The following is a 23,346-nucleotide window of genomic DNA, read 5'->3' as shown; positions in this document are numbered from 1 at the left end:
ACCCGGAAGGCCCGCTAAGAGCGCCGGCTGAGCGCCCGTGTCAGTGAGGGGAATAGGGAGCGCTTGCTCCGCTGCCGCCATGGGGAAGTCATTCGCCAATTTCATGTGCAAGAAGGATTTTCACCCCGCCTCCAAGTCCAACATCAAAAAGGTGAGGGGAGCGGGGCCAGCGCTGGGAGCCTTGGGGCCCTTGTCCGGCGGCTGCGGTGGGTTGCGGGGCCGCGGGCCGTTGGCGGTCGGACGGAGCTGGAGCGGCGAGCTCCTGACACCGTAACGACGTGAGGAGGGCACGCCGGCCTTCCTGCGGGGAACTGGTGTTGGGGAAAGGGGGAAGGAAGAGACGGGTAAAAAGTAAATCCTTGAAGCTTCGGCTTTACTTACGTTTGAGTGCAACTGTCACCTGTTCCTGGCCACAGCGTTTCAACATCTAGTTCTCTGAATAAACAGGTGCCATGCCCCGTCCAGAAAACCCCATAGCTGTTGTGCTGTGCCCATATTTTCTTAGTGCTTCATATCTGCCCAGACCTGGCTCCAGGTCTGCCTTACCCAGAGTTGTACCATGACAGGAGGTCCTCCAAGAACCTGAGGTTTGAGTTCTGGTGAGACTTAGGTGAGGACGTGTTGCTGCAGGAAGATAGTGACACACTCAGGGTGTTTGCTGAGACTACTTGTCCCTTTGAATTACCAAACTTTCTCACGTCTTTTTCAATTCTTGTGTATTGTTGGAGTTGTAGCTTTTTACTGCGCCATGTGAAGTTCATTTGTTGAAATGCTGGATTAAAATATTTAATGTGATTGCTTAGAATGTGAATTTTCCCTTGTTAAGTACTTTGAATAGATTAAACCAGTGAAGTATTTATATGTAAATGTGTTTTGCAGTAGTTTTTGTGTTTGTAAGTACAAACTTATTGTTTTAACTAGGTATGGATGGCAGAACAGAAAATATCATATGACAAGAAGAAACAAGAAGAATTAATGCAACAGTATCTGAAAGAACAGGAGTCCTATGATAATAGGTGAGAACTGGCATAAGATCACACACTTCTTCCTAGTGTCACTTGTTTTCATGGCAGTGAGGGACATATCATCATGAATCATTTGAAATACTGTCTCCCACTGACTGTAGTAGTAGGAGAGGATGGTGACCTATAAATTGGTGTGTCATTAAGCAGAGGTCACAAGAACTTCTTTTAAGTGCCTTGTACGTGTCTTCAAATTTATTTCAAAATACGTGACCATGCACATAAGACCAATAACCCAGTATGACAGTATGTTTGGGTCACAGGGAAATCTCTTCAATATTTGGAGGACACACGTTTCAGTTGCGATTGAAATGTGTGAGTTTTGGTACACAGTGAAGCATGCCGAAGTATTGACCAGTCTCTCAGGTTGTTTGATACTCAGCTTTAGTTACTCAAATTAACAATTTCCTAATGTGGTTTTGTTGTTTGTTTGGGGTTTTTTTAATAGTATGACAGTTTTGCACCCTAAACTTTGTCCGGTTTTTATTTAGGCTGCTTATGGGTGATGAGCGTGTGAAGAATGGTCTTAATTTCATGTACGAGGCCCCACCTGGAGCAAAGAAAGGTACTGACTGTGAGCAGACAGTAGTGCAAAGCTAAACATCTTCTGAAGAAGAAACAGACACAATGTCTTTTACTTTAAAGTAATATGTTCATAGTGAGGTAATGCTAGAAGATGTGGTTTTTAGTTCTACCTATGGGAATATGCTGACATACATAGTATGTAGTAGTTTTAATCTCCCAATACTTGAATTACTTTCCATCTGAGAATAGGTGGTTTTTTTTAAGCATCAGTTCAACACAAGGTGAGGAAAAAACCTCAAAGCAGATACAATCTCTTTCCTGGCAACAGCAGAAGTCCTGTCCTTCATGCGGTGTTTCTCTAGCCAATTATAAACACGTTGAATGAGGAGGAATAGCCCTTACCAAGGCAATGACTCAGGCAACATAAACATGTGTTTTAGCCTTCTCTCCTTTTTAGAAAGAGCGGGGTCACTTTTGTGTAGAGGTTCTGCCCGTAATTCAGCTTGATGGATGTCAACTGTAGGAAACAGCACAGTAAGAAGTTTTAGAAATAATAAGCACTGAGATTCTGTAGTCAAAAGTGCTGGCTAACCGGGCTCTGTTGAGTCTGACTGTGACTGTATTTTCAGAAATGGAAGTTAGTAAGTACCTGGTGGATACTCCTATAGTTCACTTAATTTTAGCAAAATCTGAATGTAAATGCAGAACTAAGAAGACATATTCACTTTAAAAGAAAGCATGTTCCCTTTGAAATGTATCTTTCCCATTTGCATAAAACCCATTGGAAGTGCTTAGATAGGCTCACTCTTGTAGAGCAAATTTTGCAGTTATTTAACTTTAAAAGCTCTTAAAGCAGCCCCTTAAGCTTACGGCAAATGCAATTTTAAACTAGTGATTTTTGGTAATTTTTTTTTTTTAAAGATTTCAAAATTAAGTATTGTTGCCACTCTTGCAAAAAAAAGTTTACAGTTTTTGGTGTTTGTATATCCATTCAATATAGTTTTAAAAGATTATTCTTATTTTACAGCATTTGTAATCATGTACTAGAGGCTGATTATGTATAGTCTCTATTTAAATGAAGTTACTTTCTGAGTATTTGCACTAATGTGCTAGTATAAACCATAAAATGTTTTGTTTCCAGCTTAGACACCAGCTGCCTTTTTGCATGTATAATTAATGTATCATTTCTTTTCTTTCCATGATTTCTGAAAATTCAAAGAGGAAACTAAAGAGGTATTTCATTACATCATTTCTCCATTTTTTTCTGACTTAAAATGTACTAAAACCCCCAAATATTTCAAACTTATGTTTTCTGGTTTATAGCAAGAAGGAGAGACTGAGTACAAATTTGAATGGCAAAAAGTCGCCCCTCGAGAAAAGTAAGACATCTGCATTTTATCCAAATATATTTTTTTTTCTTCTTGCTTACCTTTTATATCCTCTTTTTCTTTTCTCTGTTTTATTTTTTACGAAGTCACTTGTTCAGTCCTGTCATGTCTGGGCAGTTAATTAATAACACTTGTAAACCTGTAACTCTCCCTGATCAGCTTAGTTTTTGGTTGAATTTTACATCCATATTTGGAAACAGAATAAAACTGTTGTTTACCAGAAGTGTATCTCTGAAATGGAGATGCGTGGAACAATAAAGTGCTTTTGTACATGGTGATGTTTTTTAAAAAAACCAAAATGGTGAATTGAGTGTCTGTTTTCTTTTGTGTTTGTGTCACAGATATGCTAAGGATGATATGAATATCAGAGATCAGCCATTTGGTATCCAGGCAAGTCACATAAATTTCACACTGTGGGTGTCTTGGGTATATGTCAAATATTATCTAACTGCAGAACATTCACATGGACTCTCTTAATTTTATCATCTGTTTCTCAGTGAGTTTAAAAGCTTCTCTTATGCCTAACACTATAGACATTTCTGTAGATGTGAAGATGTATAACTAAATTATGTCTGTTTTATTTTCCCCTTAGGTGCGGAATGTGAGATGTATTAAGTGCCACAAGTGGGGTCACGTAAACACTGACCGAGAGTGCCCATTGTTTGGCCTCTCTGGCATTAATGCGAGTTCCGTGTCCAGCGATGGTTCAGGTACGCAGCAAGTGCCTTTCGGAGGTGCTGCTTAGAAACTTGGGGGGAACTCATCACATTTAATTTTTAGAAGGTTCAAGGTTATTTTATTTCAAAGAATTGATGAAAGGGGGAAAAGACTTCTTTATTCCAAATGTGCGCTCTATGATTTCAAGTGAATTATTTGAAATGACAAGGACCTAACTTTCTAATTAGTTACACATTTTAAAAAGGTTCCGTAACAACTGTTGCTTTGATTCTATCTGTAACAAAAAAATTGAGAAGCTGCTGTGAGGTTGTTTATATCAGAATGACAATATTTGTGTCACCAAAACATAGTGAATGTAATGGATTGTCAAAGACAGTCCCAGTTCAGATTCAGGCAAAGTGCTTGGAAAAGCTACAGAAGAGCAGTGTATCTTTGTTAATCATGTGGGAAAAAGAAGAGGTTTGCTTTTTTTATATGTGCAATTGCACGTCTGTAAGCAGACAAGCAACTGAAACCTAGACTTTCATATGCCTGGTTTCCTTTCAGCTGGCTGGAGGTTGTTTCCTGAACTAAAGTTTTTTTCCTCTATTAGTTTTCCTGTTACTTGAAGTCACACAGCATTTAGTGTTAGATGGTGTTTGAAGAAGTGGATATAAACATTTAGATTGAATAATTTTTTTACTTACAATACTTTGTTTCCTGTAAGTTGACACAAGTTTATAACACTTCCAACATTCTTAAAATTATGACATGTTGAAGAAGCACCTGGGTAACATGGCTGAGTCTTCAGCCTCGCTGTTCTGCGTTTCAAGTGGCCCATGATGTATATTCAGTTTTGCAGGGATACCATGACGATTGCACACTCAATAACATCTGTTTTTCCTCTGTCTTGCCTCAGGTTATCTGTTTTATCTAGTAGTTCTTAGTTTTATTACATATTTAGCCTACCAATAGTCTTGCTTTTCAGAATTAGTTCAGCTGGCTCTGTCATTTCTTTGAGATGAAGCCTGGAAAAACACAGTTAAAAGGAATAGTGCCTCTTGCACTCCTCTGCTTTTAGGCACTGATTGATGATTATATTGTTGTATTGACCATCCAGTACTTGACATTGTCAGCTTTTCTATTCTATTCAGCAGGTTATACTATGAAATCATTTTCTTGCCTCATTCTTACCTTAGAAGAAATTGTGCATGGCGTAGTTGGTGGTAGAATTATACTGTGCATCAGAACTCACCTTTTTTGGTTGTTTTCGTGGTTTGGTGAGGTTTTTTTTTCCCTCATTCAAATTATTTGGGCACGTTTTAGGAGTGTTTGGCTTAGAAAGTTGCAAGTATTTGTACCTACTTGCTCAAATTGGAAAACAGACTCCTTGTTATTCATAACTGTAATACGGACACTTTGCAGTGTCGGTATAAGATTAACTGCTTGTTTCCAACTTAACTGCCTGCGTGTAGGCAACGTTTGACTGCTGTGGGTGTAGCCTATTCAGAGAGATGTTCTCTGGGTAGCTTTTCAAGTGGTCTTTCTAAGCCTGCAGAAAGGATTTTGCACGAAGGAAAGTGCTGTAAAACTACTTATATGTCTTCAGACTACACCAGTGCCCTCTCATTTTCAACTCTGAAACTTAGGAGACGGTGCTATGCTGAGCATAGTCTTTTTTTTATAGGTTGCAGAAGGATTTCACAGAATAGGGGTGGGCGACAGATCAGGATTTGTATATATAATTTGTAAGACACTGTTCTTGGATTTGAATAGTCAGCTGTAATGATACTGCTTCATTCTTTCTTACAGGGAAACTATGTAAAAACACTGCGGGTAAAGTTTAAAACCATTATAAATTCTTGATTTAATAGCAGATACAAGGCTTATAGGAAGTGGTAATATCGTTAATTAGATCATCAGAGAAAAGGTTGTCTGCTTTTTCTAACCTTGGGAATATAATCCTTTCATCAACTCTTCTAAAACTTTATCTGATTTAATAACAAGCTAAATTACGTTCCTTTGACGACTTCTGGAAATTCCGTGTATGTAAATGAAGCGCTACAGTGAAGTGAGAACAGGAGTTACTGAATTCGCTGATTCTTCTGAGACTCATAATTCGTCTGTGTAGTGTGTTAAAGGTTACTTCACACATCTTTAAAACAATGTTATTTTTTTTTTTACTAAACCCTGACACCAGTCCTGTGTTGTCTGGAATGGAGTAAGTCATCATCTTGGCATTGCTGAGAGTTCTGCCCAGTTGTTACAGTGCTCTGTAAACAATGTGGGTAAAACAGTGTTTTTACATTTCACGGCAAGACACTGCTACGTTAAAAAGACAAATTCTATCATGTTCTCATCAATGCCCTCCAACAATATAAACTTGTCTTTACCATTTCTCTTTATTGCTCTCTTCTTCCTCTCATTACTTACTGCTTTGTTACTAACCCTAATTCTGAATCCACCTCTAGGAACCTTCTTCTCTTCCTCTGTACAACTCATCTTCTCAAGTTCTGCTTCTTCCTACTTCTCTTTATCAGCAGTTACATGCTGTCTTTTGTCTCTAGGCTTAAATTCTTAATTATTTTCTGATTATTATACTTCAAAAATGTCCATTTCCACACTGTTCTTATTTAGATTGGCTAGAACTGCAGAAAATACTGCTTTGTGTAAGGGACAGAGACTTCATATGATAACATCTTTTTATTAAGCCTTTCTGTGTTTCATGGAATTATGGTTAGGTTTAAAAAAGAACCCAAAAGCACTCTAATTACATCACACTTATGTGTCACAAATAAGTGTCTCCTCATGCTTAGAAATTGGTAAAAACATGTAAATAGTCTAGAGTTTGCATTTATTGTGATTGTCATCACCAAAAAAAAAAGTACGAATCCACTTGACTTCTAAGGTCTGAACTCAGAGTTTTCAGAAGTTCTCTGTTCCTAGAATGCAGAAGAAAATATCTCTCTCTAAAGAGAGTAATGAATAGGGATTTCAAGGATAGGGAATAGTTGCTTATAGCATACAGCAAGACTGGAATGTGTATTTCATTCATATGACTGGAGTTTTTCATAGCTAAAAGTGTTTAAAAAAAAAAAAAAAAAGGAAAAAAGTTTGCAACCACCTCTCAAGAAAGGGTGGAAGAATGCTGGACAAATGTTGGAGCATATAATGCTTTTAAAGGTCAGGAAGTAATTCCATATGTAGAAAGACATCTTTGAAAGCTTGTACCTAGTTTATATGTCAGGAAATAGAAATGTCAATATTGTCTCATAAATGAAAGAGGACATCTGAGAAATACGCATATAATAAGGAATAATGGTGAATCTGGAATAAAATTTTACTACAATAGTCCATGTACCAGTACCTCAATTAGTTTATGAAATTAATTGTATTAGAAGAATCAAATTTAGGTTATAAATCATTGAAACTGCTTTTGAAAGAGCAAAACTTTGGGGGTTTTTTATAAAGTCTTGAAAGAGCTCTATTGCTTTGAACTTATTTACTTGGTAGCACTTTATTTCCTCTGATTTATAGTATTTTCATACTAATAAAAGATGATTTTTCATCTTTTTCTTGCAAACTGAATATTTTTTTCCCAGGCAGTGCGTAGTAGTTATTCTACCTAAACTTAGGTTTGGATTCTTCACACGTTGAAAATTATCTCCCTTGTTAGAGCACACCACACCTCAGCACAGTATTGGAAGTGCTTGAGAACTGTTGGCCTCATGGTTTTGAATCTGATATTCTAAGGACATTGACATCACAAATTTCTGCAGAAGTATCTTTTAAGAAATGGTCTGCATTCCCAGTAGAAAACTTTTAACAGGCCTCATTCTTCTGAACCTTGTTCTTTTGCTTTAGAGAAGCATGCTTAACACAGAATAAGTGAGTTTTTGTTCACTGCTGTCTTCATGCATTTACCCAAATAAGGCAGAAACTTCGGATGCTCTACTGTCAAGAGGACTGAGATATCTCATGCATAGAAGTTTAGGAGTTACAGAACAAGTTAATTATATACAAATTAGGCTTATTACTGAATTCCATCGTGTATTAACTTTGAAGTCTTTAAATATCTCTGGTGCAGAAGGGTAACTGTTCTCAGCAACATTACTGAACAGGGTTAATTAACCTGGGAAAAACCTAGGGTGGTTTATCCCAGGCAGGCAGCTCAGCCCCACACAATGCTTGCTTACTCCTCCACAGCAGCATGGGGGAGAGAATTGGAAGGGTAAAAGGGAGAACTCGTGGGTTGAAATAAAGACAATTTAACAGGTAAAGCAAAAGACATGTGCACAAACCAAGTAATAGAAGGAATTCATGCGCCACTTCCCATTGGCAGGCAGGTGTTCAGCCATCCCCAGGACAGCAGGGTTCCATGACACATAAGGGGGGCTTTGGAAGGGTCCAAACATCCTCATTTCTTTATCACTGAGCACGATGCTGTGTGGGATATCCCTGGGGCCAGTTGGGGTCAGCTGACCCCCTTCCCCCCCTCTTGTGGCCCCCAGGCAACTTACTGGCAGGGAAGGGACTGTGTGCAAGCCCTGCTCAGTCATAACCAAAACATTCCTGTGTTCTCAACACTTTTTAGCACAAACCCATAACACAGCCCTGTGCCAGCTACTATGAAGAAAATCAACTCTATCCCAGATAACAAGCAGCACAAACGGTGGTAGGCACAATAACAGATCTTTATGTGTGTATAAAGGATTGACACTTGCCTAAATGAAGAGGTATTTTCATCTTGCTCCTTGGTCAAAACCAAAAGCTTTTGATGGAAGATGAGGGTAAAAAAAAGATGTATTAGGATAACCAAATTATTGAGTTAAAAGCAGCAAGAGCAGCCTTGCCTTCCTGCAAAAATAGGCCTTCAGGTTGAAAAATTACTTCAATTTAATAAAAGCCCAAGGAGCAATATTTTTTTAGGGTTTTTTTAACACCCAAATCAATGAGTTTCAGTAGGATGTAGACTCATTATTTGACCAAAAAAAAGTTTAACTCAGAAGCCAAATTCCAGAGTGCTTGATACAAGTTCAGTTTGTGCTTTCTTCTAAATTTTTCCTGCTTCTGAAAGAGAGCAAAACAAGAGGTTTTATTTGAATTTGCACTGTTTTTTCAGCTTCAGAGGAAATGTTTGAGTTAAGATGAATGAAAATGAAATTCCTATGTCTGATTTCATTGCATTATCTGGGTTCCTGCTCTGTTTCCCTGTGAGGAAAAAAGAATTGTTATTGATAGCCTACACTTTTTTCTCCCCATAATTTCCACCACTGTGTGCTTTTTCTTTCCCATAAATTCTGTAAGCCATGATTCTTAATTCAGCAGAAGGATACTTGTCTTTGAATCTTATGTGAAGACTACATTGTAGTCTTCCTCTTTGCACATAAAATGATTGGTGGTTGCTGTTTTGGCTTCAGCATTGAATATATTGTATGCAAAGACCAGTCATGGACTTTGGTTTACTCTGGTGAAACCACTACAGGGTGAAAGCATGTCTATGGCACAGAACTCTGTTCTGTGAGAGAAGACTGCTGTCTTTCAAGCTCTAACATGCACTGCAGTGCTCCAGCAAACAAAAATAATTACAATCAATACCTTAACTTAGGCACGGTAGCTTGGTTATTTTGCTTCTGAGACCATTTTACTAATCTAGCTGGTAATTCAGACAAAAAAAATAATAATCTTACCATTAAAAAAGCGCCTATTGAATAATATCTCACTGGTGAATAGAGATTATTTTTGCAATAAGGCAATTTCAGTGGATGTGGTTATCATGGGATAATCATAACCCTGGGGTACAGCCTTGTCTGTAATCTCCCAGGAGTGTAATTATTTCATGATAACTGCACTCCCTGGTGTTGCATTATTTCCATTATGAAATTCTTAGTTTTAGATATAAAGTAACTTACTTTCATCACTGGAAACTGCAAAGTAGTGTTAGAATGTTCCAGCTGTGAGGCTTAGAGATACCAACTTATAAGATTTACTTCTTTACAAAGCTAAATTAGGCAATCAAAATGCTTCTTTGGGCTAAACTGATTTACAAGGGTTTTTACTGATAAAATTCTAACTTTCAAAGTTCAGACAAGATGAATATATTAGTTGTCATTCTGACTTTCTGTGCAAATACATATACATGCCTGTATGAAATATGTCATATATACCAGAAAAAAACCCCAAACAAAACACCCAAACAGGTCACTAGCATATAAGAGTTCGCCTGGTTTGCAGTCCTTTTTAATCATTAACTAACAACATCTGTTGATTTTTGTGCTTTTTAGTGTTTTATTTGTGAAGCCTTTGACTTTACTAGAACAGACACTGGTAGGTTTTCTTTGAAAAATGTTTTGAAGTAATACTGTTATATCACTTCAAAATTGCTTGCAACTTTCTTGTTCATGTTTATTGTTTTTTCATCCCTTCAAGTAATCTGTCTTACTCAGTGAGGGCTGGGGAGGGGGTTGTTAAAAAGCTATGAAAGTTGAAATGCTCACAACTTTTATTTTATGTTTTTAGAACAAATAACCTGCTAATAATCTATTGCTATCTTATGAAGAGAGATATTACTATGTTAAGAAATAAGACTAGTGTCTCAAATGGGGAGATAATTTTATGAATGGTGAAGTTAGAAGAAGTGGGATGCTAAGATTAAAAAAAGGTTTTTGTGCTCTTTACCAAAGAAACCTAAGCATGGAGAGTGCTAGGCATCCTTTCATGTGTGAGCTGTCCAGTGAAATTTCTGAGGAGGAGGACAATCCTGTAAAGTGATGAGCATGTTATTGTGGAAAATTCAGGCAAATAATGGTAAAAATGTAATGGAACAACGTGTATATGTATCTAGTGTCTTAAGGGTCTACAGAGACTGAGAAACTTTAGGTCTAGGCAAGTGAAGCTTTCTAAAGGCTTTTTATCAGCTCCTAGAATTTGTTCCCTCTCTTTTCATTGTCTGAGTGCCTGTAAACTATGATTGTGGTTTCTACCAGTCTTAGTGTGTTCGACTGATCGTTAGCTTTTGGGTGAAATTCAGTTCCATAACTATCATGGAAATAACCAGTCAGATGAAGACAGAAAAAAAAAAAAGAAATTATGTCTGTGTTACAATATGTCTATATCTCACTGCATTTTTCTCCATGACAAATATAGTACTTTTTTTTCCCAACAGATAAATATCTACATTGTTTCAGGAGTGCAGGAATTTATTTGTGTTCTCTTGAATCTGTAATAACAGAGAAAAGGTATTTTACTATGTTAACTGTGAATGTTTGTATAAATGGTCATCCGTAGAAACACACAGTATATAAAACCTTCCTTTATGATCTGCAGCTGAGACCTTTGATTGTGAACAGTGGGAACCTTAACTAAATCTTCAGTAGTTTAAGAACTGTCACATTTTAGAATAATCCTCTATTTATGTTTCAGAAGCCTCTGTATTTGGTGCAAATGCATGTAATACAGATTCCTATTAGGAGTCTTGTGCTTGGCATTCAAGCAATAAATACAGATTCCTGTAGCAGTTTGATAATGTTAAATGGCTTGTACCATTAAAAAAAGTAAAAAGGAAACTCGGGATTCTCCGAAATACCATATGACAGAAGCATGGCAAGTTAAACTGAAATTCTGTGTTAAAGTATTAAGTTAAACTGCACACTCTGAAGAAGAGCTAACTAAAGGCCAGAGGCTTTTGTATTCATTGGTTTGTCTCAGTGCCAACTGCAGCATTTGTTTAAAAGTGTAAATATGGTCTGAATGCAGTAATCTCTGAAATACATTAAAAAAATATTACTAAAAAATGGTGGATTCTGAATTAGTGGAGGCAGCATAAATTTGCTATATTCTTCCTGACCAAGATCCATGATCACATAATTTTGATAATAGTTCTTTGTCCTTTTAAGTGTCTACTTCTATCTCTGTCACAAGTAAAAGTTCACAGAAGATAGTGTGATTAGGCTCAGTCTATAATTTTTTTCCATTTTTCTTCAATTTCCTTTTCAGCCATCTAAAACCAAACCCATATGAAAATCTATGGATAGGGAACAAAAAAAGTAGATGAATCTATTGTCAAAACTGCCTATGCTTATTTGAAAGTTAATTTCTCTTTTAAAGGGAAACCTAAAAAGCCTTGTATTTGAAATTATGCCTTTGCTACCAGCCCCAGAAGGCAGCATTCTGAAGTCAGAATATGTTTATCCTTCATATGATTGTGTACTAAACTAAAGCCCACAAGCAGAATGTTTTTTCAAAATCGAAGTAATGTGAAAGAGCTGTATGCTCTCTGGAGTATTTACTGACTTGTTTTTCAACAATGGAGCATGGTTTTAATATCACATAGAAAATCAAATTTCAATCTGATGGAGTTATGGCCTCCTGTTAGCCAAGTCACAGGTAACAACAAAGACAACATGCTTTAGGCCTACTTTGTTAACAAAAATTATACAGTAATAAAGGATAAGCCTTGAAAGCATCTTGTCCTTGATTCATAAATTACTTTTTTAACATGGTAGAATGGAATGTGCTTTCTACACTGCTTTCCTAACTTCTTTCCTAACTTCTTTAAGCAGCTGTAATGTAGTAATGAAGACATCAGCCCTTGATGTCAGTGAAGTAGCAAGTTCTCCTTCACTGGTACCGCGTTTGTAGCGGTTGACCACTAGCCCACACAAATGAGAAATATGCAGTAGTGATATAAAACTTGGGGCTAAAAGAAGCCTGGAGGGAAGTAAAAAACCTTTTGGATAATAGTACATGATAGCAGAGGTTGGACTGGATGATCTCTAGAGGTCCCTTCCAATCCTCATCATTCTCTGATTTTCTGTGTTTGACATATCATAAAATCACAGAAGGGTAGGAGTTGGAAGAGACCTCTAGAGATCAAGTCCAGCCTCCCTGCTAAAGCAGGTTCACCTTGATGAGGTCACATAGGAACACATCCAGCTGGGTTTTGAAAACCTTCAGAGAAGGAAACTCCACACCCTCCCTGGGCAGCCTGTGTCAGTGGTAGCAGACAGGCCAGCGTGCTTTGCGGACGTTTACGGTCATGTACATTATCTCTCTGTTACCAAGATGGGAGAAGTCTGGTATGATGATGGTCATATTTTTAGATTAAAGTGTTCACATCTGTAAACTAAAAAATGGTCCCCACCAGAACACAATTCTCAGGAAGGAGAAGCTCTAGAAAAGCCCTATTCTAAATATTCTGTTTTGATGTTAGACAAAATGAGCGTGAATTAAAATAAAAGTTAAAAAATTGTAATTGCAATGACACCATGAAGAATGTACCACCTTTTTCAGTAACTTTAATACTGAGGCATTTGTTTCGTAATAATCCATAACTGCAGCCACTACCTAAGTATAACTGGTTGTTGTTATTTCCCTGCCACAGGTGGGAATAGTGGTTAGATTATTAGTGCTGCTTATCTCTTTGCTTTCCATATGTGTTCCACAATAAAAATCCATTTAAAACTTAATTGATTGTAAAGAATAATTCCGTTTGCTCATGTGTTCCAGTGACAGCAGTAAAAGCTTTTATCAACAAATTGAGCAGATACTGTCAAGACTACGCTTCATGAGCAGATAGAAGTAAAACTGCTATTTTTGGTGACACTGCCAATCGTATCATTATGGTCTGTCCTGACTGCCACTGAAGTGGTTGCAGAAAAAGTGGCATTTAATCACAGTCGTTATGAGAAAAGGTTTTAGCATACTGTTCTCTAATATTGGGTAATTTGAAAAATGTGCTTTCGACATTTTAATGGAGGCCTGCTACATGGTGTGTTACAGCGAACATTGTTCTCCTCAGAGTTGTCCTGTGCTTGTGCCTCTTGGAGGAAGCATTCTGGCAACCACAGAGTGTTCTGCACGCTCTGCATTTGTAGCTTCAAGAGAAGTACAGACAGTTGTCAGTTGTCTCAATAGATAAAAATAAGTATGATATCAGCGTGCAATTAATTCCACTATATGATAAAAATCCGAGACACTGAATTGATTTTAAAGCAGATAAATGTTTTAAACAAGTGTCATCTCAAAAAGTTTTGAAGGTTTTTCCTTTTCTTTTTTTCCCTATCAAAATGTAATTGCAGAAAATAAGCTTGACAGGCATGTACAAAAATAGTAAGGTACTGTATTTGACTTGTTTCAGAAAGAATAAGAAACAGATGATGAAACATTGTAACTTTGAACTTATTTTTAGTTTGCTGATGGAAGAATACCAAGAGACTCCTTGTCTGAAGTTGTAGCGATCAGCTATTTTTACAGGTTTCCTGTATCTAATGTTCTGTCAACTTGTGGCATAGTGTCATCTCTAGATGTTTTCAGCTGTGTGAGATCACACAGGTGGCTTCTTCACCAGCTGTCTCACAACTTCATAAGGAATGCATATATGTGGGTATCAGTTTTTATAGTGCACAAATTTCTATGCCTAATGTAGGAGTGATTTCTTTCCAAGTTGATGAATGCTCTTCAAGAATACTTGGCTAAAATCAGTGCCCAAGATTTTATCCAGTTGAGAGCCTCTCAGCTCAATCTTACCCTCTGTTTTACAGTTTATGACTTAATCGAAACAACCAGATTAAGATATATGGCCATCAGGTATATTTAGCACTGTTTTTGTCTGAAGACCTCGGAGGGGGATGACGTAAGTGTATTCATAAGCCAAAGAAATGTTGAAAGTATTTAACTCTTTTGCTTAGTAGGCAAACCAAGTTTGATCTCACTGGACATAGTCTCACCTCCAACAAGCAGGACTCCACAGTCAGTTCACACCAGACAAAGGAAGAGGCACTCTACAAGACAGTGTACTGGTGGTTCCAAGATTTAAGCTTTAGCTCCTGAATAAGGAAGCCAAGGACACTTTTGAAAAGCAATTTTTCAGCCTCTGTTAAGTGAGGTTCAGTGTTTGGGGTTTCTTTTATTACAATTTTTGTCTCCCTCATTTGTGGTAGCCAGGAGAAATTCCCTACTTAATTTTACAGTGTGGAAATGGGAATGTGTTTATAGACATCTACATCTTTTAAACCTATGAAGAAGCAGCCCAAAAAGAAGTGTGCTACAGGCCTCAGTGCTGTCACATAAAATACTTGTGCCTAGAAATCCTGGAGTACCTCAAGCTGTCACTGATATTTCAAAGAAAATCAGATCTGCTTATCCAAATTATTAAAGTGTAAATCAAAAGCAGTCTGTTGAGGTATGGGTGGTTAAAGAGTGAGTAAAGCATTTGATTCCTAACAAAGGAGTTTAACTGTGAGAATAAAAATTGTCTTGATTCTGGTTGTGTTGCAGGAATTAGTAACAGAGGCTTGCTATTAAGCTGTGCAGCCATTGTCAAATATAATATCTTAATTTCACTTCTCAGTCTGGCCTTGTAACCAGATGGAAAACAGTCTCTTTAGACTTCCCAAATCAGGCACTCTTTTCTCCCTGTGGTGGTCTCAAGCTAGCGATGCAGTCTTGATGTAGTCTTGCTGTCATTGGGCAGCACTAGTTCAGTGGCATCAGCTGTTCAGAACAAAAAGCATGAACAGGTTCACCTGTGTCATCCTCTCAAAAATATTAATGCTTTTCAAATGGCAAAGATCATATGCTGCAAGAGAGTCAGTCCTCTGTAATCAACCATAGTACACAGAGTGCTTGTGCCTGGCATGTGCCTTCTGCACACAGAAGGGTTCTGAAATAGCACTGTGTTTTGACTTTGGTTTTCATTTATTAAGTTAGTTTATTTGCTGAATCTTGTTTCTTTGTGTTTTCTAAAAGCTTTAATTACAGTAAAAATGTACATAATAAAACTTTTTGGAGATTCTGTAGGTGCATTTGATCTAATAGGAATAACAGTGATTTGTTAACAGTCCTCATAGTAATACCATGTTGCAAGTAAAATATTGTAGATGGAGTTATGAATGTCTCCTTGATGTTACTAATAAGCAAGGAAGTAGAAGTCATTCATTTATTTTTAGCCTGGCTTGCTTTTTTCTAGGCGTACCTATGTTTTTATTTTTTAAACCTAGAGCTGATTTCACCTCTAAAAACCATCTGGAATCTAATTCAGAAGTTTACATGGGTTATGTGTTGGATCCCAGCTTGAGCAGCCACTCTGACAGATCTCTTGTTTGCTTGTATGGGTCTGTGTGTTACAGCGCATCTGATACAGCCACAAAGCCCAATAGTCTTGTGCATTCATTGTAAGCTTTTTATGTAAAAGAGGAAATTATTTTGCTTGTCTCCTTCTGGTGTTACACACAAAGAATGCCCAAAATGTTTGTTTCTGGAAAATACTTTTGAACTGTGCCTTTGAAGGCTGATGCACCTTCATGTCTCTCCAGTCTTGATTTTGCCCATAGTCCTCGTATGGAACCACAAAAGGTATCTGTCTGAGTTCTTTTGCAAACCTCCTGTATAGATTTGGGCAAGTTGTGCTCCTCCCTTTATCTAATAACACTAATGGGAATGATTAGGTATCAAGTACACATCAAATTATGTATAATGCTGTGACACTGAAGGGGAACTGGCAGACCAATTGGTCAGGTTACTTTGTTAGGCAGTGGTTCTTGTTGCTTTGAATAACAGGGAGATTCCAGACTTCCATCTGGTCAAATGTCTTGGTTAATTTGGTATGTTGAAATCATCTTTCATGACTCTACCACTGGTCTCCATTCAGCATCCTCAGATAGAGTTTGGTTTTGGTTTAGTATTTGACTGAATTATGTAGCTGGTTTATGTGGCTTTTTCAAATCAAGACACAAGCTGGTGCTAAATTCTGTTATTAGGTATCTGTCTAATGCCGGTTGCTGTTTCAGACAGGGTGGATTTGGGCAAGCAGAGCAAGATTTTAAATTTGCAGTAAGCAAAAATGTGAACACTGGAGCCCATTCATTAACTACCACGTAAAAAGAAAAAACCACTTCTGATAAAAAAGAGGGGAGGAATAACCCTCTACTTAATAAAAATGTAAACTCAAGGAAAGGCTAACAGGTATTTCATTAGAAAAATATTTTGCCTGGCAAAATAAGGAACTTGTGAAAACAAAGTCAATAATGCAAGTACTCCTTAAACTGTTTTGTGAGTTTCATCTTCTTCCTGTCTGGTTCTTGTATAGGCCTGTTGTTTCTGTGGAGAGTTTATTATATGGGAAAATCAAGATGACTTTTGGGGGAGGTGGTGGGAAAGTGCTCTTTGACTTTTCATGTATTTTCCACAGTAAAAATCTCCCGTTCCATACTTTCCTGTGTTAAAAATGTATGAGTTTTGTCCGTCTCCACAACTAAGAAACTTTCAAAACCACAAAGCGGGATCAGTATGTTTCATAAGATAAGTTAATCTTATAATTTACAGTTAATTTACTGAAGTAATAGTAATCACATGCTCCATGCTTTATGTTACATGCATAAGTACATGCCTACCTTATGTAGTAATAGTAGTGCTGATTTATTGACAGAAAAGTTAGTAACAAGGACATTTACTGACACTGACTAACAAAAGAGTGTATGTTTAAGGTGAAGAAAGAGTACCTAATTGGACAAGGACATGTGGTTTTGATCATCACAGGTGTTCAATTAAAGTGAAAGAGTGAGTTACAGGGTTTATAAATGATATGGTCAACTCTCTGAATAAGCCACAATACATCCCATATTTCACTCCTTGTTGGATGTTTGCAAAAAAAGATAATATGAACCTAATTTAAAATACCTACCCTAATGCAGTATAAAGTGTGTTTTTAATCTAATAAACCCAAAATTATTGAGGAGATAACAGCCTAGAGAATCAGCATATTTAGGAGTCCCTAGAATAAGTAAGGCATAGATAATTTTGTCATGGTTTTTTTGTTTACATTTTCCATATCTGCTGAGTTTGTAATAATAATTGCTTTCTATCTTTACATTCAACATTCTCAGTCATTATGAAAAATATCTGATTAGTGACAGATTAGAAATGTGTTTTCCCATTGATTTAGAGGAGAGGAGGCACCTGAAAGTCTTATTTCAGGTGCTTTCTTTAAGCTTCCTGTGCTTTTTTACTATAATAAAAATATATTTTGCCAAATATTTTTTTTCAACAGGACAAAGTTACATAAGAGAATCCCCTTGTACTTAAAGAAAAATGCAATTATTTTCTATTCTGAATCTCCAGACTGCTGTTTTAGAAAATCATATCTGATTATTTGCTCAGCAGAAGATTATTGAGTTGATTTAGCTGTGATTTTACTTAACAAAGCTTCAGCTGAATTCCTACTGTGGAGTCCAAAAAAGGTAGAGAGATATAAATGATACATTCAAACTGTGATTTTTGTGAACAGGGCCATCAATGCACCCCTCGGAGCTAATAGCGGAGATGAGAAACAGTGGGTTTGCACTGAAACAAAATGTACTGGGGAGAAACTTGACCGCAAATGATCCATCACAGGTAATGATCTTTTTACCAGTAAGCTGAAAAATGTCTATAAATCTAAATGTGATTGCCTGTGAATTGTTACTTAATGTTTTCAAATATGCACATCCATAGGAAAGCTGAATAGCTATACCAAAAGAAAAATATCCAAAAACTTACTGTTTTCCAGCTTTGTTCCAGTCAGAATGGTGAATCATAAATTACCTCTTTTTAAACCACATACAGTAAATCAAATCCCTCCTCTAGGTGACTAGAAATTGAATTTTTCATAAAGAGGGTGGTTAGGGGTTTTGTCACATACTTCTGATGCAGTACTAGCCTTTGGATGAAACTGGAGGAATTGTGCACAAATAATTGCTGCCAAGAGTGCTATATCTGAAGACTTTTTTTTCACTTGATTAACTATTGTTACATTTACAGTTTCTGGGAGTGAAAATGTTTAATTGTCTTTACTTAGACTGCACAGGCTACATTTCTAATTTAGGTGCTTTAATTAATAAGTGAAAAATACAGATACACTCGAGTAAGGCACCACGAAGTAACCTTTGTTCCTATGGCAAGAGAGTCAAACCACTGGTGAAGAGCAGCCCTCAGCTGTTCTTGAAATCCAAAGTAAATCAACAACTAATTGTGTTGCCACAGATGGATATACCTTTGCATTTAAAAAAGCTACGAACCCCAGAAAAATGTAGTGTATGGGTACTGTTGAATGAATCAGAGTGATATCGGTATGTTTGGTTTATGTGAGGTGTGGTGGGTTTTTTTTTTTCCAAAGAGCTTTTCAATCTTTTTTTCTTCTTTCCCCTCCTGAATGTGACTAAAATTAAAAACATCACAGTGGAGAACTGTAGTGTACCAGATGCACATAATTTGAAGAACTCGGGGTCTTCAAAGTAGCTATGCTTTGCTGATTGCGTTACTGTATGTAGATTATATGATTACAGTATTTTGCATTGCTAGAACGTTTAAAGACTAATAACACAACAGTGAAGTAGATGTGTTAATACCCATTTTCCTAATGACTAAACTGAGACAGAAAAGTAATTTGCTTAAATTACTCTGGGTTGGAGCAAGACTAGCATCTTACCTATTCATCCAAGCACGATAACAATGGAGTGTGACTTATCGTGGGGAATCGTGGGCTCCAAAATTGGCTCATTTTTATTAACTATTTCATAAACGTCTCTTTCCATAGCAGTGATTTTTTCATGTGTTACTAATAACTGCTGTTGTGTAATCCCCACATTATAACACCTACTCAGCTTTGAGACACAATGGGGGTGGAGGGTTCACTTTGTAGCGAGTTTGCAGCTCTTTCCAAAGAGTCCTCAGCTGACTTGGTAATACAAATATATTTGTGCCTGTGCAAAAATAAAGTACATAGAGGCATCACTTTTAATACAGAAATCTGAATAAAGAGATTATTTTTGCATGTAAGAACTTCATGTCTTACGACATTTTCCTAGGAATTTGTTGCAAGTGAAGGAGATGATGATCCAGAGGTTGAATTTTTAAAATCACTGTCAACCAAACAGAAACAGAAACTTCTAAGGTAAGTGTGGTACCTAGTGGAGGGCATCTATATTGGCAGTAGTGACTCCATGATTGTTCCTGTAACTCTTCTATGCCGTTTTAGCACCATCAGGACAGAAGAAAGCTTAGTTTAGCATAGACTTGGCTACAAGTGACATTAGGCGGCATGGTTTTTTAGTCCAGTTGGTTTGATTTAATCTGTCTGTTCTAATCTGGTTCTGATACCTTTGCATTGGGGCTCATTTCCACTTTAACCAGGAAACTGAAATAATAATAATAATTGGGTCACTCAAGATGCTCTCAGTTGCTATTTTTAAAGATTATTTTGTGATCCATTGTTTACAGTATTTTCTTTCAGGATTAAAAATTTTATACCCTTGTTTCCTGGTTGACAATTTGGCAAAGTGTGTGATCTTCCCTTGTGCAGCTGAACAGAACTGAAAGTTGCACCCCAGTGCCAAGACTGAGCTCCCACTCTTCTCTGGGGGCAGGGTTTACAGTTTGCTGCTCCAGCCCAGGGAGCTCGCCAAGGCTTTGTAGCTGTAACAAAAAGTTAATGAGGTTTTAATTCTCTGCATCTATCTGTCCTGTTGATTTCATGTGTCAGATAACTTACATTTTTTTGCTCTGATAATTTACAATATTATCTTGAAATAGCTTGAGATTGTTTAAAAAATATTAACTACTGCCTGGTAGATCCCACACGAGTTTTACTGGTTAAACCAGCCTTTTAGGTTAAACGATGTCCTGCATATGGGGAATGGGAGGAGAGGAGAAAGGTGACTAAGCAGGTTTGTTTTGTTACCTACGTAGCCACTCTCTGAAAATAGTTGGCATATTTTATGTTCCTTTTAAGTAAAAAACACAGTTTGAGTAATTTTAAATGGTATTTTGTATGAACTTCTGCTGGCCCAACACATTGATGTTATAAGGCTTTGTATGTTGAAAAAGTTCGGTCAATATTTGATTCCTTTAGTTTTCATTAGTCTGAAGGGATTTTTTTTAATACACCAAAAGTAGTTTGCTATACAGACACTGATTTTTTGACATTAATAAACACAGAAAGCAAAAGCTATGTGAAAGCAGTCCAATAGCAGTCTATGGGTGTTCATGATGGAATATTGTACTTACGCCAAGAAAATGTAAATTTTTAGTTGTGACAGAAGAGGTTATTGAAAATGTCTGTATTATTTGCGTGGAGAACTTGAAGATACAGCCTTTAGAGTCTCAGTTTCCATCATTAATAGAAAGTGATCGCTAAGTGAGTTTTTTCGTTTTCAAAATCTCATATAAAAATACGCAAACAAAGGTAGCAATGATTTTCCAAAGTCTTCAGGGGAGGCTGACAAAGGCGAAAAAAAGCAACACTGTATTTATTCTTAGTTACAAGGCCAAAATTTACATGTCTTACTTATCTTTTTTAAAATTAAATCATGAAAAAATGGTATTCCTCCCGTTTTGAGGCATTCCTCCTGTTTTGATGATGTCAGGTTAGAAGTTTAAAAATAGTACTTTGCTGAAAAGAGGAGAGGAATTTGACATGTTTTATGAAAAGCAGTGTATTTACTCTGTAGGTCATCGGCAGTAGTGAACTTTACAAGACAGTAACTTTGTAATTTAGAATAGCTTAACACTTCTGATTGTGCTACTCTGTTTTGAAAATAAAAGGAAGTTGGATCGTCTGGAGAAGAAAAAGAAAAAGAAGGACAGAAAGAAGAAAAAGCAGCAAAAGAAAAAAAGCAAAAGTAAACACAAGAAACGTAAGGTGAGATCCTCTTCCTCATCCTCCAGTGAGACTTCAGTAAGCAGCAGTGATAGCGAGACTGACAGCAGAGATAAAGCAGCACAAAAGAAGACGTATTCTAAGAAAAGAAAAAAAGACAAGTTTTCAGAGGCTAGCAGCAGCAGCAGTGATTCAGAAGGAAAGGCAAAGACGAGGAAGGAAAAACTTCATGAAGAGCTTTCCAGTAGTCACGGCAACAAGGACAAAGATAGGGAGAAGTACAGGCTTTTAAAGCAAGATAGTTCTGTGGAGAACAGCAAATGGAGCTCCTGTGAGGAGGAAAGAAAGTCCAAAAGCAGATGCCATAGCACCAACAAGAGAGATACTGAAAGAAAGGCAAGGGATTGTAGAAGCCAAAGCCTGGATGAAGGAAGCAGGAGAAGCCCTTGCATAAGTCACAGCAGTTCCAGGCAAAGGCAAGTAAGAAAAAGTCCAAGCCAAAGCCCTAGTGAAGAGCGGCACAGGAAAACTGAAACCAGCACAGATCTGCACAGGGAGAGGAAAAAATGCAGAGAGCGCTGTGGGGACAAGTGCAGTAAAGTGGAACCCAGAGAAAGGAGCAGGCGCAGTAGAAGTAGAAGCAGAAGCAGAGAGAGGAAAAAAAACAGGTAGTATAGGGGACAGGTGCAAACAAGAATGTCTCAGTTTTTTGGTGAATACCTTTAACAAGGGCTCAATTGCATATTGCTGTTCATTTTCCAACCTCTGTAACTAGCATTTCCTACATAAAGCCAACAGAAGCATTTCTGTGATGTTGGAATATTTGTAAATTAGGTATAAACATTATGGTATTTTTCATACTGTATAAATAGACTTGTTGGCAAATACCTCTTGTATACATGCTGTAATTTGTAGACCTCAGTTTTAGGGGTTTAAAATATTTCAGAGCAGTATGTGCTATTCTTGTTTCTTTTCAGTGATGATTTGGGAAGAGTTGTGGGCTATGCTAAATGCTAGCAAATGTTTGAGATGGCTCTGGGTAATATCACCACTTCAGTTATCAAAACATTGTATTGTGGAAGGTTTGGGGTTTTTTTCATACTGAAGCATTTTTTCCTAAAGTTCACTGTAAGAGATCAATTTCATGAGTTAAAACAACAGAGACACATAGTTCACATAAGTGTGTAGCCAACATTTTTTGACCTCCTGCAGTGTACAACTTGGTCAGGGCTATCTAAACATCTTGAACCCCTGTTGGTATGTGTCAGTACAATGTCAAGTTATTGTTCAATAATCTCTCAAGACATGAAAAGAATATTTACTGCCTCAGCTGTTTCATGTATTTCATTGTTTGTGCTAGAATGTTAATGTAAATAGTCACCTTTTTGTTTTCATGAAACACTTTTTTGTTTTTTAATGATTGTCAGTCATTTTGTGCACACATTGTTATGAAGATGAACTTCCATAATAAAATGCATTCTTCTCTATAAATTGTAACGATTGCCACCTTCTTCAGAGTTCTAAATCAGTAGAAATGCACAAGGCAGCAAACACTGCATGGGGTTTTTATTGCAAAGGAAATGCTTCTGTGCCATTTCAGGGTGGCAGATGGAAGCACGTTAGTGGATAGGTGAAAAGGCATCTCTGTATTCAGTGTTCTGGCAAGCAACTTTCTTCCCCTTGTTGCTCACAGGACAAATGGAACTATCTTTTATTACCAGTCCACTTTGGCTTCTTAAAACAGTCACTCAGAAGTTTTTCAATATATGATAGAAATGACATGGCTTATGTTTTAAGAGTATGTGAATGAGTTTGAAGGGGTGAGCCATTATGGGATGGCACCTGCTTCTTTTAAATGCATTTGCATTAGGTTGCTCTAATGTTCTTAGTGAAGTAGGTGGGAGTTAAGAGTGTATACAGCTCTTAAGAGTCAAGACCTATGTTTATGTCTATGTGGAAGTTCTGATTTAGGAGGAGACTGACAAAAGGCCTGGATGAACAATCTAACCAAAACCTCTTGTGAAGAATTTATTATACTACTATGTAGGACAGAGTAATTAACAGGGGAAAAAGCACGTTCTGGTAGAGTATTTTCATATTAACTGCAGCATGAAAGGTACGA

The 23,346-nt window shown here is 37.1% G+C and overlaps 1 protein-coding gene across 1 annotated transcript; it reads left to right on the top strand.

Annotated features, from left to right (window-relative positions):
- The first annotated feature begins 23 nt into the window (after positions 1-23).
- CIR1 (corepressor interacting with RBPJ, CIR1) lies at positions 24-22,660 on the top strand. Its single transcript, XM_062005073.1, has 10 exons — positions 24-151; positions 922-1,016; positions 1,514-1,587; positions 2,767-2,780; positions 2,871-2,926; positions 3,277-3,325; positions 3,528-3,645; positions 17,877-17,983; positions 19,435-19,520; positions 21,170-22,660. The coding sequence occupies exons 1-10, from the start codon at positions 80-82 to the stop codon at positions 21,894-21,896; spliced, it is 1,398 nt and encodes a 465-aa protein (XP_061861057.1). The 5' UTR covers positions 24-79; the 3' UTR covers positions 21,897-22,660.
- Positions 22,661-23,346: the final 686 nt, after the last annotated feature.

Source organism: Colius striatus, chromosome 11 (assembly GCF_028858725.1).
Source record: "Colius striatus isolate bColStr4 chromosome 11, bColStr4.1.hap1, whole genome shotgun sequence".
Taxonomy (NCBI): Eukaryota; Metazoa; Chordata; class Aves; order Coliiformes; family Coliidae; genus Colius; species Colius striatus.
The sequence above is the reverse complement of the archived record's forward strand: the minus strand, read 5'-3'. Positions and strand labels throughout refer to the sequence as shown.